General features: G+C 52.9%; 1 protein-coding gene across 3 annotated transcripts in view; it reads left to right on the top strand.

The window, feature by feature from the left end:
• The first annotated feature begins 405 nt into the window (after positions 1-405).
• The window catches only part of DHX30 (DExH-box helicase 30), a 31,660-nt gene continuing 12,309 nt past the window's right edge, over positions 406-19,756 (top strand). The window contains exons 1-6 of one of the 3 annotated variants that reach the window (XM_084221631.1): positions 406-425; positions 3,588-3,637; positions 13,871-14,001; positions 16,071-16,181; positions 18,053-18,408; positions 19,108-19,234. In XM_084221631.1, coding sequence (XP_084077757.1) covers positions 3,607-3,637; positions 13,871-14,001; positions 16,071-16,181; positions 18,053-18,408; positions 19,108-19,234 — 756 coding nt within the window. In that variant the 5' untranslated portion in view covers positions 406-425; positions 3,588-3,606. Of the gene's footprint in view, positions 426-3,587; positions 3,638-5,261; positions 7,049-7,130; positions 7,244-13,870; positions 14,002-16,070; positions 16,182-18,052; positions 18,409-19,107; positions 19,235-19,756 lie in introns of those variants that run through there. The other 2 variants (XM_084221629.1, XM_084221630.1) reach the window with 2 other exon arrangements.

The raw sequence follows: 19,756 nt of genomic DNA, 5'->3' as shown, positions 1-19,756 counted from the left end.
GCACTGCCGGGGATCCGGGGGCAGCCACGGCTGCTCTGGGCAGCTCCCCGGTCGGGATCGGGGTCGGGCCTGGCCGGGTCCCACCCCGGGACCGGCATCGGGACCGGGGCTCGAACGGGTCTCACGGCGGGGCCGAGGCTACAGCGCCCCCACAGGGCGCGCCGCCCATTGGCTCAGACGTTGCCATGAGAACTTCCCTCGCCGCCCATTGGATCTTACGTTGCCATGGGGACAGACCCCGCCCCGCGCCCCCGCGAGGCTTCGCAGTGTGGCGCCGGCGCCGCTGGCCGGAGGGAACGCGCGGGTCGTCTCACTTCCGGGGAAGGGCCGGAAGTGAAGCGCGCGCCGCGCCGGAAGCGCGCGCGGGGCCTGCCGGGAGCTGTAGTCCCGAGGGGCGGCCCGGCGGCGGCAGTCGCGGTGCGGAGGTCGGTGCCGGGCGGGCGGGGGTCGGACCGCGACCCCTGGGGAGAACCGGGGGGGCCGCGGGGGCGGGACGGCGGCGGGAGGAGGGGGAGGAGCGGGGGATGGCGCCGAGCAGAGCGGGGCGAGGCGGGGAGGGCCGTGCGGGGCCGCGGCCTGTGCGGGCGGGGCGGCGCGGGCGGGGATGCTCGGCGGCACCGGGGATGCTCGGCGGCACCGGCGGGGCCGAGGATGCTCGGAGGGCCCCGGGGACGCTCGGGGAGGCTCCGGGGCACCGCTCCCCGCGGGCTCTGGGCGAGGGGCCGGCGGGGAGAGCGGGGAAGGGGCCCCGGGAGCGCGGCTGTCCCCGGAGCTCTGTCGCTGCCCGGGAAGGCTCCGCTCCGCTCGGCACGGAGCCGCTCTCCCGCAGCCTCTGCTGCTCCGTGCCCGCCCGCGCCTCGCCCCGCTGCCGCCGCCGGCCCGGTTTGCCCCGTGGCCGCGGGAACGGTGGCCGCGGTGCCCGTGTGGCCCGGGGCTCGGGGCCGTCCGGAGCCCGCACCTGCAGCCGGCACTGCCGCCCCGGCCGCCGCGGGCAGCGGGAGCCCGCGGGGCTGGCCCGGGGAGGCTCCTGCACCCATCCGCTGTCCTTGGGCCAAAGGAGCCACAGGAAAAAGAAATCCGTGCTGCCAGGGGCGTGCTGGCTGTGCCCGAGCCGGGCAGGGATCCTTGGCGCTGGATGTGCAGCCAGCAGGATTTCTCTGTCCTTTGTTCTCCTCACAAAGCAGCCGGGGCTCTGCCCCTTCCAACACCGCTGGAGTACCCCAGCCGGCTGCAATCACCGTTGCTGGGGTTTCTCCCGTGTCTCTCTCGGGGATGGGGGTTTCCCTCATGTAGTTGTTTTCCAGCGGATCGAGGAACCCCCACAAAGGCCCGATTCCTGCCCATCCTTGGGGATTTGATCTAACAGTTTCTGTGCTGCAGTGCCTGGTGGCACTCTTTGCCTGAGTCTGTTCCTAACAAACTTTCAGTGTCTCTTGTGCCGCCTGGGTCTCTGGAGTTTGCTGGGTGTGAGGCTCCAGGCTCCCATGGATTCTCATCCCAGCCGTTCCACTGCCTGTCCTGTGTCATCCTGGGCCATTTCTTCCCAAACCCAGTGTCCTCAGAGCTCCCACATCTCTCCTGTCATCAGACAAAACACATTTTGAGTCTCCCAGTGCCCCTGTCCATGGTGGTCCTGCATCCCTGGGTTTCCCTGGGGGCTGCAGCAGCTGCCACAGTTGGACGCTTCTTCTTATTTGGGATCAGGATCTGCAGGAGCAAACCCTGGGATCTCCCCCAGGCTGCTGGATGTGCTAAAAGTGATTCCCAGGTCGGGGTCCTGGTGTCAGATTCAGCAGATCCTTTATTCTCCTCCCTGTCCTCCCCAGTCTGGCTCTGACTGGTCCCCAGTAAGGCTCCCAGCCCAGCTGGGCTCTGCAGACAGGATCACCCCAACAGCTGGGCTGGAATCTTGCTTATCCAAGGGGATCTCAGTTGTTTCTCTTGAAACCTCATCCCCAGAGGGTTCTCTGTTTCTTATTTCTTTGTTCTCGATCAGAAAAGACCATTTCTATCAGCTTTATATTGCATTTACCCATTTGGGTTGGAAGAGAGTGTAAGGATCACCCAGTGTCACCCCTGCCATGGCAGGGACACCTCCCACTGTCCCAGGCTGCTCCAAGTCCCAGTGTCCAGCCTGGCCTTGGGCAGTGCCAGGGATCCAGGGGCAGCCCCAGCTGCTCTGGGAATTCCATCCCAGCCCCTCCTCACCCTCCCAGCCAGGAATTCCCAAGATCCATCCCTGCCCTCTCTCAGCTCAGAGCCATTTGTGGGAGATGCCTTTTTCCCACCCCAGGGTGGGTGAGGCATTCCCTACTCCTGCTCCCTGAGTTCCCAGGAGGAATGCTGCAGTTCATCTGCCTTCCTGTCCCAGGACACTGAGGGAGGGGTTCCCTGGGGTACCCCACACACAGCCCCCCATCTTGGGTCAGAGCTGGGGAGGGGGATGTGGCCAGTGCCCTGGCGTTGGATTCCCTGCAGCATTCCCTGTGCCACTCCTGCTTCCCCCTCTCCAGTGCCTCAGGAGTGTTCAGGGATTGGCTCTTTCCTCTTGGAGCAATACTGGGCTCACCCAACTCATCCCAAACCCCCTTGGCTTTGGGCAGTTTGAGCCAGGCTGGGATGATGCCCATGGGAGGGGGCACAGGCTGTGCCTAGCTCCAGCCTTGGGAATCTGGCTCCAGGAGCGCAGAAGAGCTCCCTGACTTTGTTCCCTGCTGTGATTTATCACACCAGGGACATTGCCCTCCGAGATTCAACCACAGCACATTTGGGGTTTCATTTTTGCCAAGTCAGTTTGCTCTGTTTTTATTGATTTCATCCTTGGAAAAGGCCAGGTGTGGCCCTGGCAGCCAGGGCAGGTTGGTGTCCGTGTGTCCATGGGGAAGGAACCATGGACAAGGTGTCACATCCAGAGATGTGGCCAGAAAATGGGGTGGGTTTATTTGAAGCCTTTTGGTTTTGGTTTTTTTGTTGTTGTTGTTGTTGGTTTTGGTTTTTTTTTTTTGCTATTGAAGTAATTTTGTCTTATTGGAAGCAAAAGTGAATAATTGGAATGATAATTGCAGGCTGTTAATTGCATGCACAGGAAGTCATTGATGGGGACAGTTAATGTCCACAGAATCCCAGAATATCCTGACTTGGAAGGGATCCACCAGGATCATGGAAGTCCAGCTCCAAACCAACTTTGTGTGTAAATGATGACCTTCAGTCCTCATCCATCTGATCTGAGTTTATAGAAAATCCCTGTTACTGTTTCCAAGAATCCCTACAGTGTATTTAATACTTGGCTGACAGATAAAACACCCCAAAACAAAGTTGGTTTTCTTATTTGAGCGAAAGTTATAAATAGGAAGTTTAACACAGTTTCAATAAAGAACATTACCAGAAGTACAGGTCTCTTTCTTCTCCTGCCTTTTTTCCCCTTTAAAGGGAATGATGGCAATAATCTACTTCATCCTGGCCTAAAAGGCTTTTAAACCCCCCTCATTTTCACCCCAGAGCCACAGCAGAAGCACCTGAAGCATTTGAAAGGCAGCAGCCATTCTAACCTGCAGTTTCTTTGTCTCCCCGCTGCTGTGCTGTCCCAGGAACGCCCTTCCCGCCGGGATGGAGATGTTCTCGCTGAATTCCCTCAAAGGTAAGAGCTGCCACAGCCCTGGGGGCTCTGTGCTCCAGGGGGAACTGGAGCAGGGGCTGAGGAGGAGTTCTTGGTGTGAGAGGGAGCTCAGCTGTGTCCTGTGGGTGCAGCACGGAGGGGATGTGGCAGGAAGCTGGGACAGGACAGGATTCCAGGGAAGCAGTGGCACTGGGCAGGGAGGAGCCCTGCAGTGTTATCCAGGGACACTGGACACTTGTTTGCTGTTCAGCTTCAAGTACAGTTTCTTTGCCTTTTAATTTTGTCCTCCTAAATATTCCTGTATCCCTCAGTACCAACTCCACGAGCTCTTTGTCCTTGGGATTTGATGCTGTAACTCCTGTCACTGTCACCATGGCTCTTTTCCCTGCCATTGCTTTGCCAGCCTTCCTTTCAGTCATATTTGTCCTCAGAAATCCCTGCAGTCACTGTTTCCTGTTTTAACTCGTGGATCTTTCCTGAGCTCTGTTACTTGGTCTTAGTGGATAGAATGGACTGAAATATTCCAGCTCTGGCTGAGGCAGAGGGACCCTCCCTCCATCCCAGGGAATTCATCCTTCCCCTGGCACTCAGGAAACCCAGCAGTGACCCCACCACTCCTGTCACTGCCCTGCTCTGAGCCACCAGCACTGGGATTTAGCTGAATTTATACTAAAAATCCCAGAATTCTTCCCAGTCTGGGGCAGGAATTGTGTACAAAGTCACCTCAGCTGGGATCAAAGCCCCTCTCCTGCACCAAATCCTGCCAGTGGGGGTGGAGAGATGGAACTTCCCTGGTGAGGGCTGGTGGTTTGTCATGGCCAGGCTGGGTGTGGGACTCTGGGATGCTCCAGCCCTGGGGATAAAGGAATTCCTGAATGAAACTTGGCTCCTTAAGGAGCTGCTGCCTCTGCAGGGCCTTGGCTGGAGGGGCAGGTGCAGCCCAGCTCCTCCCAGGAGCTGCCGGAGCTGGGAGATGGCCCTGGAGATGCTGCCTGTGCTGGCTCATGATGCTCTCTGCAAAATAAAGATACCTGGAATCGGTGACTTCTGGAATTTTGTCATAAATTGACTCTTCACTGCTGCTTCTGTGCCCACAAGATAATTTTTTATATCATTTTTGGTGACAAACCACCAGCCCTCCTCACCCCTGACTGTCCCTGCACACTGGGACTGCCTGTCAGCCTCTTTCCCCAGCTTTTCCAGCCCCTGCCTGTGTGTTCCCAAAGTTTTCCCAGCTTTTCCAGCCCCCTACCCATGCTTTTCCAAGATTTCCCAGCTTTTCCAGCCCCTGCCTGTGTGTTCCCAAAGTTTTCCCAACTTTTCCAGCCCCTGCCTGTGTGTTCCCAAAATTTCCCAGCTTTTCCAGCCCCTGCCCGTGTGTTTCTCAAGGTTTTCCAGCCTCCCTTTCCTTCCAGTCCTCCTTGAAGATTTTATTTCCAAACCACCTCAGTTTATTCCTGAATAAATAGTAAAAATTATGGTAAAACAGTGAAAATAATAGTTTGTGCAATGTGCTGTCAAAAGATTAACACAGGATTAATTCCCTTCAATAGAATTAGTTGTTTTCCTCTTTAGTGGTCTGGGTGATCTTTGCATGATTTTTGAATGAACAATCAGTTTTGAATGATTTTTTCTCATTTTAGTGGACCAATCCCTTAAAATTTGTAATCCAAGTGCCAGAATAACTTCATGTCTTTCAAAAAAAAGTGGGTTTTTTTTTGTTATCTGGTGCTGATTCAGGATCAGGGTTTGTGTTTCCATCTGGGTTTTTTGTGGTTTTGGTTTTTGGCTTTTTTTGTTTGTTTGTTTGGGATTTTTTTTGAAGTAAAAGAACCCACAAAGACAAATCACCAGCTCATTTTAGAGGTTCTAAAACATGAATACAGGAGAAGGCAATCTTGGTGTAATAAGACTTTTTTTTGAGTGTTCAACTCTTCTAAAGTTGTTTTTTTATTTTTTTTCCCCTTTTTTAAAAGTTTGTTTTGTTTTTTCTTTTTCCCTTTTTCCTTAAAGGGTTTTATTTGGTAACTTTGTTCATCTTAAACCTCTTCTCATGGAGCCCAGGCTTTGTAAAACTGAACTGTGCCATTGTATTAGTCAGTATTTTTTGCCTTATTGAAGATTTTTTTTAAAAATCAGAAAAAAACAAAACAAAAACACCTTTTGCATCATGATGCTTAACCAGCCACTCCTGGTAATTTTCCCTTTACACACAAAATACTCTGTAATAAAGTCTTGGACATAAAAATGAGACCCTAGTTTAAAGAAATACAAAACTTGATGGTAATCCCAGTACAGCCAGGGCTGATACAGATTAATTGCTTAGAAAAAAAGAAAATCAGATTTAAATAAATACTCCTGTAGGGTGGGAATTTCAACCAGCTCCGCAGCCTGAAGAATTTTATACCTGAGTTATTATATGAAATAATTCATGTAGAACTGATTAAAGGAGGAGTTGGGGCTGGGAGAAGTGGGAAACGCTGACTTATTTCATGGAGATCCTAAGATCTTTATCAAAGATTATCATTTTAGATTGCATAGATTTAAGATTTGATAAACATTTAAGATTTTAAGTTCCTTAAAAGACTTATTTTAAAGCTTATAAAGAGTTTAATTTTTCAGTGTTTATCGCAAATAACGGGCAATTATTAGCAAATAACGGGCTGCAGGAGCAGCTGGGTTTTAGGGGTACGGGAGGGTGGGACATGGCTCTGTGCGCTCCGGTGTTCCCGGCGGCGATTCCCGGTGTTTCCGGCGGCGATTCCCGGTGTTTCCGGCCAGAATTCCCGGTGCGCCCGGCGGCGATTCCCGGTGCTCCCTGGCCGCAATTCCCGGTGCTCCTGGCTGGAATTCCCGGTGCTCCCTGGCCGCAATTCCCGGTGCTCCTGGCTGGAATTCCCGGTGCTCCCTGGCCGCAATTCCCGGTGCTCCTGGCTGGAATTCCCGGTGCTCCCTGGCCGCAATTCCCGGTGCTTTTATTTATAGATTCTACCGGGAATACCTACTTTATTCTTTATCTCCGTCTAGCCTCTGTTCTAAGTCAGCCTTCCCAGGGCATCGCTCCCACGGCTCCGGGGCGCCGGGACTGCTGCGAGTTGGGGCGGCGGCCCGGAGAGCAGCTCCTCGTCCTTTCCCGGTCCGTCTCCCCCTCTCCGCTGCCTGTCCCCGCTCCGTCCCCGCCGCTCCCGGGCCGCTCTCGCTCCTCCCGCCCGCCGGGGGGCGCTGCCGCCGCGGCCGCCGCGCTGCCCGAGGGCGCAGGGCGGCCCAAGATGGCGGCGCTGGGGCTGCTGCTGCAGGCGGCGGGGCCGCTGCGCCTGTGCCGCGGCCCCCGCGGGCCCTGCGCCGCTCCCCGCGGGCTCTGCTCGGCCCCCCGCGGGCCCGCCGAGCCCCGCCGGGACGAGGAGGACGAGGAGGAGCCCGAGGCGGCGCAGGGTGAGCGGCGGGGCCGGCCGGCGCTCGGGGCCCCGCGCGGCGCTCGCGCAGCGGAAGGGAGGGGCGAGCCCGGGCCCGCGGCGGGGCGGGGGAGCCGCCACATCCCTCCCTCCCTCCATCCCTCCCTCCCTTCTTCCCGCGGCTCCGCCGGGACCGGGATGCGCGGCCAGGGAGAGGAGCCGCCGAGCTGCGCAGGTACCGGGGGGCGCCGCGGGGCCGCTGCGGGGCCGCCCCCGCGGGCCTTTGTTGGCCGGAGTTGGGTTTCCCCGGCGATTCCCCTCAAGGTCGCCGAGCCGGGCCTGGGCGAAACTCCGGCCGCCTCCGGTGGCTGACGCGAGAGGAAAATCCCCGTGGAGCTGCGGCAGGAGAGCGGCCGGGCCGCGCGGGCCGTTAGGGCCGTTCCCCGCTCTCCGTGCGCGGGATCCCGCGGATCCGCCCGGCGGGAGCCCCGGGCGGGAGCCCCGAACAGCTCCGCGGCACCGGGCCCGGTCCTGCAGCGGCCCCGGAGCCCGCCGGGGCTCACGGCTCCGGCCGCAGCTGGGAAGATCGTCCCGGTGGGATGTCAGGGGCTTGCGGGCCCCGGTGGGAAGGGTGGATGCCGTCGGAGTTGTCGCCGCTGTAAGAGAACGTTCAAAACTCGCCTTCGGTGCCGTGTTTTGAATCGCTTTTTGTTGGGTTACGGAGCGTGGAGAACACTTAGAGCTTGGAGGGATGCGAGTGGTTTTGTGCCAGAGGTTGTGACTTGAACCCTTTTTCCTTACAAAAATCGCTGGTTTGGTTTCAGTTTTCTTTCGTAGGCTGCATTTTGGGAATTTGGAGTGTTATTATATTTGAAGTTTGGTTTGTTTTTTTTTTTTTATCAGCCCTCATGCTTCTGTGTTCGGTGTTTTTTTCCCACATGCTCCTGCATTATTAAAGTCATTATTTTCTCAGTAATTTCTGGATTCTTTGGGTCTTGGTTCCATTTGTCTTTCAGAAGCTGCTGAGTTTTATCTGGGAGTTCAGAGTGGGACAGTCTTTCAGTTGTTACATTCAAGCTGTTCAACAGAGCAAATTAACTGCCTGCTAAAGCAAGTGCTGAACCACCCCAAATTATTGTTTAATGAGCTGCTTCAGGTGTTGCCCGAGAAAAGGAATAAACCAGGATTTTTTTTCTTTCCTCTTTTGTACTTCATCCCTCATCACTTTTTTCCTAGTGTGTTTTCAGGCAGTCCCTGAGTACTGTTTGGTCTTCAGTTCACTCATCCTCCCAGTTTGTATGGAGGATTGACCATGGAAGGCTCTTGATCTTGAGATGGGAGTGTGATGATGCTGGAATTGTTTCCAATAATAGATTTGTTTTGGATGAACAAATAAAAGCCCTCAGGGTGTTGTGAACCTGCCCTACCTGTCCAGCTGCTCCTGGAACACATGGAGATCATAAATGTCATTTGAAAAACGTCTTTCTGAGGTGGGTTCTGAGCCCTCAGCTTGTGGGCTGATGTCTCATTAGCTGTCCTCATTTGGCTGCTTTGTTATTAGCCTTGGATGCAGATGTGGAAGTCCACTCAGACCCAGGCCAGCTTCAGAAGTCACTGTTAGATCCACGTTGTTATCTGAGCCTTCAGGTTTTTGGCTCACACAGTGGGTTTGGGGAGCTCAGTCACTTCCCCCCGTTCTGAGGCTGACAAGGCAGGCTGCCCCTGCCCTTGGGTTTGCTCCAGGAGCCCTCCTCTGCCACTGATTAAATTTGTCCTGTAGAGCCACAGCAGAATTTGGGCTGGAGCTCTGGATCCCTTCCTGGAGCAGGGCAGAGTCCTGAGCAGCCTCAGTGGCTCCGAGGGGGAGCTTGGCCGCTGCTCCTTCTCCTCAGCTGGTGCCTCTTGCTTTTGGAGGAGCCTGCTCAGTGTTCCCTGAGCTCTCCTCCAGCCAGGAGCTGCATGTGGGGTTTATTCTGTGTGTGTTGAAGGGGGCCATGGTTTGGGGATGGTTTAAAACCCCCAAATTCCCCAAAAGCCATGCATTGGTGTACTCCAAGCTAAGCTGCCAGGTGGAACCTTCTGTTCCACTCCATCTCTGCAGTGGAACATGTCTGGGCTGATTCCTTGTGAAATGGATATTGTGGAGCCACAGGGCTTTTTTTCTTCCCTGGGGATTTTTGATGTATTGGGAATACGTTTGGAATTATTACTTGAATTTATCATATCTTTTTGAGGACTTTCGTCTTTGACAGTTTGTCCTTGGTGCTCATTTGATGCTTTTCCAGGAAGTAGAATTGGAGAGAAGAGAGAAACTGATGGATTTCCTCTGTCCTCCTTGAAGACTTCGGGCTGTTTTGTTTGTGCTCTGGTACCTGAGTGTTTCCGCTCCTCAGATCTGTAGGGGTTTGGAGGAGGCTGGGCCACTCCAGCTGCGTGGTTTGTTGGTTTTGGGGTCTGGTTTTTGTGGTTTTCAGTGTAGCTTGGAATTATCTTGGACTTTCACAATCAAATTAAGCTAAAGCGCTCACTGGCTTTGAGGAACTTTAATTAGTTAATTGGCTTCTTTGATAGCCCCACCCTGACTTGTCTGCTCTCCAAGACAGGCTTTTAATATTCCTGATGTCAGGGCTGTGGTGTGGGTGTCCCGTGTGGCTGTTTGGGGAGCACTGGGTTGTACTCCTTGTGCTCCCACTGACACAATTCCCACCCAAATATCCACCCTCAGCTGTGGCAGACTGAGACACTCCTTGGAGCAAGATGCTGCAAATCCCATTTGGCAGGGAAGGGAACATTCTGCAGATCCAGTTCTGCAGTTGGGGGTGTTTCAGTAAAAGCTCCAAGGGAGGGATGGCTTCCTGCAGGATGAGATCCTTTCAGCTCTGGAATTGGGGCAGGAACGGGCTGAAGGTGATCCAGCAGCCCTTGGCACAGTCAGAATGTGCTGCTGAATGTGGCATTGTCAGCTGGGGAGAAAACACTGCACCTTGTTGGGAATTCCAAGCCTGAGCTGTCATCACAACTGGACTTTGTTAGTCAGAGATCCTATCTTCCCCTCTAGAGCAGATTAAATATTTAGTGTTCGCTGAGGAGTCACCTCAGAATGTGAGAAACTGCCTCTGTCATAGGTAATTGCACTTGGGGGGGCATTATAAAAATGTGCTTCTTGCACCTCTTATCACAGAATTTCCCAGGTTATTGTTGTAAAAGAGGAAGCAACTGGAAGCCAAATCACCAGGCTGGTGCTGGAGATTTGCTTTTTGCTTTTCTTTTTAATTAGTAAATTGAATGGTGCATTTGGGAGTTGTGTTACTGCTCCTCCCTCCGTTAGTCCCACCAATGTGGAATGGAATAGAACTGCAGAGTGCCAAAATCTTGGACACTTTTCCAGTTTTCCTGAGCAGGCCAAAGTCTGAATATAGAGGAACTTGCTTCAGTTGATAGAAATAGCACATTTGCTGTATAATTACAGAAAATTGGCTCATAGTTTTTCATAAGGCTGAGACCGTTTTCCTTCTCCCTTGGCCAATATATAGAAGGTAATTCATGGACAAATTGTGTTCATAAATCAGAGTAATTCCTGCATTTCCCCTGGAGTTATCCAAGGCTACTGAAAGCATTTATCAAGATCCAGGTGGTTCTTCTATGATTTGCAAGAGGCAGCTTCAAAACTGAGTATCACCAGTGCATCTTGTGTGCTGAGCTGTGGAGCAGGCTGCTGGGTTTTGCTGGAGAGGGTGATGGGATCAGCAATGGCTTTTTGTTCTCCTTAGCCAATGTCCAAGGCAGTGCCAGGCCTGCAGTGGCACAGCAGAACTCTGCTCTCTCTGAACCTCCTGCGCTTTCCCAGTTGCTCCCTTCCAGCGGGGCCCTCCTGGGACAGCAGCATAGTGAACAGCTTCTCAGAGAGCATCTCTTGCTCTGCCTGTGGGACAGAGCCTCTCCTGAATTCTCCTTGCCTTGAACATCTCAGGAAGCGTCCAAGGCCAGGCTGGATGGGCTTGGAGCAACCTGGGATAGTGGAAGGTGCCCCTGCCCAGCTGTTGAATGAATGAATGAAATATCTTCAAGGATCTTTCCAACCCACCCCATTCTGGGATTATCTGCAGTTCCTGTGCTTCTTCATGGCAGTAACTCCAGAATCAGTTTCCAGCAGGCCATGGTGACACATCATGGTGGTGCTCCAGTGAGTGACTCTTGACTCCTCGTTTCTCCTTGCATTTGGTGGCTCAGTTGGAAAGTCTGGATTCTGATGGTACCAGTGATCTCTGTGCTGGCTTCTGATTCATTGCTGAAACTTACCCTGGATTCCTGCAGGGGATTTAGAAACTCTCTGAAAGGGAATGCTCACCCCCAGGGTGGTGTGCAGGGAGGTTACCCAAGTCCTGGCTGCCTGGGGAGTGTGTGTGGGGTGAGGCTGAATGTGTGATGGGCTGTGCTTGCTGCTGCAGAGAGGAGATCCCATCCCTCTCCCTGTTCCCTTCTGCTGCTTTTGGTACCTGCAGGACTGTGCTGGCTGATTCACTTATGAGCCCAGTAAAAACCTGTGGTTTTCCTTTTCCTGCCTTGGTTTTCTGTGGGATTAGGGCTGCAGATTGGCTCCCTGCACATCTGGCTTAGTGGGAGTGCTGGAGCTTGGGAGAAGGGGCAGTTGCCCCTCTGCACAGTTGGAGCTGTGAGACCTCCCTGTTTTTGAGGTGTAGGAACATCTGGAATTGTTATCACATTGGTCTGGTCTTGCTGGGCCTGCTGCTGCTGCTGCAAAAAAAGGCCCTTCCCAGTGCTGGCTATGGCAGTGGTGCAGGTAAGAGGAGCTGGAGCAGCTCCCTCACTGCCAAAACTGCTGGAGTTGGTTAGGGAGCAGGCTGGGACAGAGGTGGGTGTGACATGGCTCTGTCTGGGGCAGTGGGATGATGATGATGATGATTATTATTATTATTATTACTATTTTTAATGAGTGATTTGCTCTGATCATGAACATCCCCTCCCTGCTGTACCCTGAGCAGCATTTCCCTGTGGGGGCAGGGGCCAGTCCCACCTGCCCTCTGTCCTGCTGCCTCTGGGGCTGCTGTGTCTCCCAACACTGTTGGCAAACTTCTTTCCAGGGGGTTCTCTGGGCAATTCACTGAGACTAAACCACATTCCCGGGCTCTAATCCAGTCTCAGTCATTTCAGGAAGTCCTCAGGCATTTTTGTATGTTCCTCTGCTGGTTGGATCTAACGTGTACCTTGTGGGACCCTGGGTTAACCCACGGCTGGGGGGGACGTTGCAAACACCCAAATTGTGCAGTTGTTACTGCTCAGTTGGGTTTTGATATCGAGAAGTGACAAACAGAGCTGGTGGGGAAACAGCACCTGCTCCGTGCTGGTGACAGTGGCTGGGCACAGCCCAGGGCAGGGATTGTCCCCTGTGCTGCCCTGCTGAGGGACCCCCTGGAATCCTGGGGGCAGCTCTGGGCCCCTCCTGCAGGAGAGCCCTGGAGGGGCTGGAGTGAGTCCAGGGAATGGAGCTGGGAAAGGGCTGGAGAATCCCTGAGGGAGCTGGGCAGGGGCTGGAGAATCCCTGAGGGAGCTGGGCAGGGGCTGGAGAATTCCTGAGGGAGCTGGAAAAGGGCTGGAGAATCCCTGAGGGAGCTGGGCAGGGACTGGAGAATCCCTGAGGGAGCTGAGAAGGGGCTGGAGAATCCCTGAGGAGCTGGGAAGGGGCTCAGCCTGGAGCAAAGGAGGCTCAGGGGGCCCTTGTGGCTCTGCACAGCTCCTGGCAGGAGGGGACAGCCGGGGGGTCGGGCTGTGCTCCAGGGAACAGGGACAGGAGCAGAGGGAATGGCCCCAGGCTGGGCCAGGGCAGGTTTGGGTTGGACAGCAGCAGGAATTTCCTCATGGAAAGGGTGCTCAGGCCTTGGAACTGCCCAGGGTCCTCTTACCTGCACCAGGGATGGGCTGTGAGTGCCCATCCCTGGAGGTGGCACTCAGTGCTCTGGGCTGGGGACAAGATGGGCATTGGACACAGGGTGGGTTTGATGATCCTGGAGGTCTCTCCCAACCTCGGGGATTTGGGAGCTCGGTGGTGCCTGGAGATGCTGCAGGTGAACCCTGGATCCTCTGCCTGCCCCCCGTCCTCCCTGTCTTGGTTTGGAAAGACAGGAATCTGCTAAGGAAGGCAGGAGCCTCCCCTGAAATGGAGAATGCAATCCCTCCCCACCCCTCTGAATTGGTATGAATTTTAAATTAAGGGGCTCTCAGGCAAAAAATATGGGAGCAGGAAATAACAGTTCTTTAATAGGGAAGGGAAAAAAATAAAAGGATAAAATAAACAATGCAGTACCCTAGAACAGCACTGACAGAGTCAGAACTCAACCTGACACCCTGTGGGTCAGGGTGTTGGTAGCAGTCCAGTTGGAAAAGGGGCTGCAGCCCTCCTGGAGTGTCAGTTCTGTTGGAGCAGGGGGTCCTGTAGGAAAGGGGTGTATTCTTCCTCTGAAGAGCCAGTTGAAGAGGCAGCTGCTGTTCCTCTGGGGAATCCAGTGGAGAAGCTGTGGAGTTATTCCAGAATCTCCAGATTATATCTGGGTAGCAATTCTTGGCTCCTCCCTCTGGGGGAGCATCTCACAATGGGATGTTATCGTTCTTATCAGCCATGCAGTGATGTTCAATAGCCTCTTATCAGGAGGAGTGATTGTGATCACTCAGAGAGAGATAAGGAGAATTGCCCACTTGACACAAGACAACTGCCATACAGATGGGAATAGAGTATGTCTTGCCTTGCAATCTGGAACATCCCCTCTGAGCTGGTGCTGGAACACACCTCTGGATGGGACTGCACAGCAATTGGGAGACATTTAATTCCTCTTTTTTTTTTTTCCAGATTCCAGAGATTTACTAAAGGAATTTCCACAGCCTAAAAACTTGCTCAACAGTGTAATTGGCCGAGCCCTGGGCATTTCCCATGCCAGGGACAAGCTGGTGTACATCCACACTAACGGGCCAAGGAAAAAGGTAATCCTTGCTGCTGGAAGGGAGCCATGGAACTGCTAATCTTGGAAGTAACTTCCTGGAGAAAATCATGGAAGAGTTTTAATTCCACTTAAAAGTTTGTGATAATCTTTCAAACAAGAAATATTTTTACTATTTCTTATTTTTCCTGATGTTCATGTGCTTTAAAGGTCTATAAGTGCAGGTGCTGTTCCTCTTTTTGTGTGGATATTTTTCTTTTAAGTGACTTGCTGTATCTGGCCTTTCTCAGCAGAAGGACACACAGTCTGTGCTTAAAGGTGTCCTACTACCTTAGAAAATTAAGATTTAAAAGCTGTATTTTAGCCCTTAGGACACCTAGATTTGGTTGTAAATTCCAATAGAACAAATTCCAAAGCCTGAAATGTCCAATTGTGAGCAGAAAAGCGGAATTTCTTTGCAATGGAAGGAGGCTTCTAATAGTACTTAAGAGCAGAATGAAATGCAGCCTCTTTGTTTGTTAAATGAAGCAGAGGAAATCTGAGCAAACAGTTTTCCAGGTAGTTTGAGCTGTCACTGGGATGCCCGAGGCCCAAATCCGGGTCTGGGCTGAGCAGGAATTCTTACCTAGTGGTGCTCTGTGGTCAAAGCTGTGCCTCCTCCTGTCACACCAGCTCTCATTCCAGAGCTGAAAGCCCTTTCCAGCTGAAGTTTAACTGTAACCTACATTCCAGGAAAAGACTCAGTTCTGATGGCTTAACATTTTCCAATAACATTTCTGTCTAAAATTTCCCAGACAGTTTTTATTGCCACATCCTTTTTAAGCATCCCTGGATTTTAGGGCATACATTAGTAATGTTACTTCAGAGTTCTTCGTTATTTGTGTTTGTTTTCCTTGCTCTTTCTCAAGCAGTAGTGCAGTTTCCCAACTTAAATTTTGGAACACCATAGCCAATGCCTCATCCCTAAAATTTGGAGTACCCCAGGCAGTGCCTCATCACTTTAGTTTGCATAATTGGTTCCCATTCTTGCCAGCACTTAAAGAGATTAATGTGGAGAGTGACTTCAAATTAAAAGAAAAACTAAACCAGGAAAATGATAAAAGAGATAAAGGAGCCCTGGGAAAAAATGAGGGTTGGCTCACAAAGAAAAAACAACCCAGCAAATGTGGACAGAAGGACAGGTGAGAGCCCGGACATCTCTTGTTGGATGTGAACAGGGGCTTTCTGAGCACTTGGCTTTCCTGAGACACCTTTTTTCCCAGCAGGTCTGTGCTTTCCAGGCTGTGCCTGAGGCAAAACCCATAGCAATTCCCTCCCTGAGCCAGGTTCAGGGGCAGGAAGGCAGCCAGCCAGGTGCTGGAGAGTCAGGAGCCTGTACTCCAGCCTTGGGGTATCCACTGCTGCCTTTCATCTGTGCTGCAGAAGCAGGAGAGAATTCCCTGGGCATTTCCCTCTGGGAGCCTTGTGGCATCTGCAGGGCTGGGAGCTGAGCAAGCCCTTGATTTGGAGCACTTCTTTGAAGAGGGCAAAGTTCAGCTCTCAGCATTCTTTGCCTCTGCAGGTTTTCATGCTCCCTTGCAGGAGCTGTGGTGGGGCTGTGGTTCTGCCAGTGCTGGGCTGGAGCTGGGTGCTCCTGTGCCCTGTGAGTGCTGGGGAGCCTGGGAGCTGAGGCAGTCCTGTGCCGCTTCCATCACGGGGAGGAAGCACTTGGGAAGATTTCCTGGCTGTTGCAGCTGGAAGCTGTTGGAGAGGGGATCTGCTCCAGGGCACTCTCTGGCTGCTGCAGTGTGCAGAGGGACGCTGGGATGGAATTGTTCCCGTAATGTGCTCCTGGCATTTATCCCTGGGAGCTGACACCCTGTGACACCACAGCCCGTGCTGGACCTCAGCCCTGCAGCTCCTGTGAGGCTGTGGCACCCCTGTGCCCTGCTCAGCCTTTTCCTGCAGAGCTCCTGCAATGGAGCTTCCCCTGAAGGGACCAAGGCAGTACTATGTTCAGTTTTCTTCTGTATTTCTCTTCTTTGCCTGGGCTGCAGAGATGGGTGGAGTGGGTGTGCTCTGCTGGAGGGGAGAGCTTGCCCAGCTCACCCTGTGGCTCTCCTTGCCTTTCAGAAAGTCACTCTGCATATAAAGTGGCCGAAGAATGTGGAAGTGGAGGGCTATGGGACCAAGAAGATCGATGCAGAGCGGCAGGCGGCGGCTGCAGCGTGTCAGCTCTTCAAGGTGAGCCCTGCAGTGTGCAGCCAGCCTGGCCTGCTGGTGGGAGCTCTTTCTCTTTGCCTGTGCACTCCCTTAGTGGGCCCCTCTGGTAGTCAGGGGTAGAGGGTAAAGACCCGAGTCTGAATCCATTTGAGCTTAAAATCCCAGCTGCTCCAGGTAGTCCTGGTCCTTGTTCTTTTTGTCCTGGACCTTAATCAGCTCCTTAACATCTACCCCCAGCAGTTTCCCTCAGGGGGGTTTGCTGGTCACTAACTCCCGCTTCTGCCAGCACAGCTGGGTGTGTTTGCAGTTGTAGGACCTTCAGAGCCTCCAAAGGCTCTTTCCTCTTCATCAAAGCCAGTGTGGCAATTACACGTAGTAACTTACTGTTGCTCTCCAGTTATGCTTTGTTTGGCACTTATTTATGGCTGGAAATGGGTGTGTGCAGCCAGTATCAAACAGAAACAGTAAAACTATAAAGGTCACTCTTGAAGGTGTTTTATAGCTGAGAAAAATACGCAGTTTTATCTCCAGCTCTGCCCCTGGCTGTTCTGTGTTACCTTGAGCAAGTGAGACTGATTTTGGAGTTTGCTGTTAATCTATTCAGTGGAAACAGGCATATCTCTGTGCTCAGGAGAGGATGCTGTGGATGCTCTGGCAGTGAGACAGCTTTTGATTTGCTTGTGGATCAGAATGCTCTTTGAGGAAATGACCAGCCTTCAGAAATTCAGGAGGGCAGTGTTAAAACTCAGCTTCTTCAGCTGTTTAAGCTGATCCTCTGTCATCAGCAAAACTTGCTTCACTCACTGACTTCATTCCACCTCACTCAGTCAGCATTCACTGGGAATACATCTTGGTTTTATGCTCTCTAGTCCAGTTCCCTGCTTTCTTTGAGGCCGTGGAAGTTTTCAAAGGAAGCAAAATACCCTACTGATACATTTTCCCCAAGTTTTGGAAATGGCTGAAGTGTACTTTAGAACTTAAACCAAAACCCAATCACCTGAAACCACAGATTGAACATGCAAAGCTTTCTTTGCCAGCTAAACTGGAACCTGGCAGAAGACCCTTGTGATGGGAGGCCTTGTGTGATCACAGCTATAGAAAGAGCTACAAATGCTGCCTAAAAAGTCATCAGTTTGAGAAAATTAATAGTGTCTAATTAGTACAGAGTGAATACAGAGGCTTTGAGTAGAACAGCGAGCCAGGTGAACTTTGGTGTCTTAGGCACTCCCACAGCACAAAATAATACAGCTTTTTCTAATTCAGGGCCATTAAGGCCATTAAATTACCTACAGCTGTAACTTTTAATTTATTAAAATTAAACCTAGAACTTACTGCAGCAGTCTGGTAATTTCGAAATGGTGTGTGCTGCACTCTGGATATGTCTGGAGCTTCCTGCAAGGTTCAGTCCTGAATGGTGATGGTAGGAGAGTTTTTAATTACTGCAGGCTTGCTCCAGAACCTGACAGGTTAGGGACATTTTCTTGCTGCTTGTACAAAAAACTGTTCCTGGGAAATGGAAGGAGATGACCCGTTCCCTGAATTCTCACCCTGTATTATTCCAGATTATGGTAGTTCAGACTAGCCTTCCCAAAAAGATGTATGTCCTGCTCTGAGGGTGCTTTCAAAACTTGAGGGTGCTAAATACAGCCAAGAGTTTGTAAAACCCCAATAAATCCTGGCCCACCCATTCTAAGGAGCTGTGTGGGGCTGAGGCATACCCTGGGAAGGGAGGGTAGGGACCAGATTCACCATGGGACAGAGCAGTGGTGGGGGAGCGTTCAGAGTTCCTGCAAGTGCCTTTGCTCGCTGTGTCTTTGGGGAAGGCTGGGGCCGCTCCTGCCCCCGTCCCCAGCAGGGTGTGGGTGCCCAGAGCTGCCCTGTCTCTCCTGCAGGGCTGGGGCTTGCTGGGCCCCCGGAACGAGCTCTTCGACGCCGCCAAGTACCGGCTGCTGGCCGAGCAGCTGGGCTGTCCCGACGAGCGCTGGTGCTCCGAGGGCAAGTGGCGCTCCAAGTCCGGGCCCTCCCTCGCCGACCTGTCCACCTGCTGGCGCCGCATGGAGCCCGACGATGCCATCCAGCCCATGGAGCAGGGCAGGATGCCCAAAGCCATGAGGAGGGAGGAGCTGGAGGAAGGGGAGCTGGAGGAGGGGGAGCTGGAGGAGGGGGAGCTGGAGGAGGAGGCCATCGACGTCTCGGACTACCTGCCCATGGCGCACCAGGACGCCCGCGCCCCCGGCAGAGACGCCAGGTGGGTCTGCCTGGGAATGCTGAGCCGGGGCAGAGGGAAGGGAGGGTTTTCCTGTGCCTGGGGAGGGCTGGAGATGGGCCAAAGGAATAGTGGGGCAGCCTGGTCTGGTACCTGGCTGCCATCCAGCGAATGCATAGACTTGTTCCCTGCAGCTCTGCCCTCTGAGAGACTGCTGCCAGTCTTGTTACCTGCCTGATTCTTCTGTGCCTCAAGACATTTCCATCCCCAGCAATGGTGCATGTGCACTTACAGCAGGTTTTGACCACCCTGGTTTTGAGGGCAATGTTAAATCTGCTCCCTTCCATCCCCATAGCTGCCTGTTTGACTTTACGAGCACAGATCTTGGATTTTTAATAGGCAGCAGGAGCAAGATCTGTAAGAGATGTAGGTGATAGTGGTTATTTCTGTGATGTGTTTTTTAAATTCGGAATTATTAATTAAATCTGTCTCAATCTGTTGATGCCATCTGGTTTGTAGCCTTGGTGTAAAGGTCTGATCCCTCTGTAGTAGGTGGCTTTGCTGGGCTGGGTGGTTGTGATTGACAGATTTTAGTAGCAAGGGACAGCACGACTCTGCCGATGACCAGAATTACCTGGGCTTTAACCGAGTAGTTTCAGAGCTCAGCAGCACTCGTGGAGTGAGGCAGGTCTGAGCACAAGTGGGCATTTGCGCATCCAGCTCTACTCTTGTCCCATGCAGCCGAGGAGGGAGTTCCATTGAAATGACAGATGACAACACTGCCATCCGTGCCCTGACGCAGTTCCCACTTCCCAAAAACCTCCTGGCCCAAGTGATTCAGATTGCAACCTCTTCCTCCACAGTCAAGGTAAGGTGCTGTCTGACCCCTGCCAGGGAGAGAGCTCAGGGGCTCCAGCTGGAATCACTTTGGATGCTTTCTTTGGGCAGCAGAACTGGGGAGAGGAGGGAAGTTAAAACTAGGCCTAGAGAAATCAGTGTGAACAGCAAAGGAAAGACTTTGTGGTGAGAGCTGAGGGAATGTCTTAACAGAACCATGAGGAACGTTGCTCCTGAGGCCAGGGCAGTGGAGGAGCTGCTATCTGAATGAAGGAGGTATTTTCTAAGGTTTCCTTTCCCCATATACCTGCTACAAGCACAAGTTTGTGTTGCTGGGAGCGATGTGTAACTTCTGTGCTGATAGAATCTTTCCACAGCTCCATTCTTGCCTGTATCCGGTGATCCTCCTTCCCAGGATGTGTCACCCACCTCCCAGAGCTTGTGCTCAGCAGAAAGGAGCTGAGCTCCACCCTGAGGCTCTCAGGATGCTCCCCACAGTTGTCTGCTCTCACTTTGGCTTAGACAGCACCTTGTGAGCTAGGGGGATGGAGTT

The sequence above is a fragment of the Fringilla coelebs genome, assembly GCF_963513975.1.
Source record: "Fringilla coelebs genome assembly, chromosome: 1".
NCBI classification, from domain to species: Eukaryota; Metazoa; Chordata; class Aves; order Passeriformes; family Fringillidae; genus Fringilla; species Fringilla coelebs.
The sequence above is the reverse complement of the archived record's forward strand: the minus strand, read 5'-3'. Positions and strand labels throughout refer to the sequence as shown.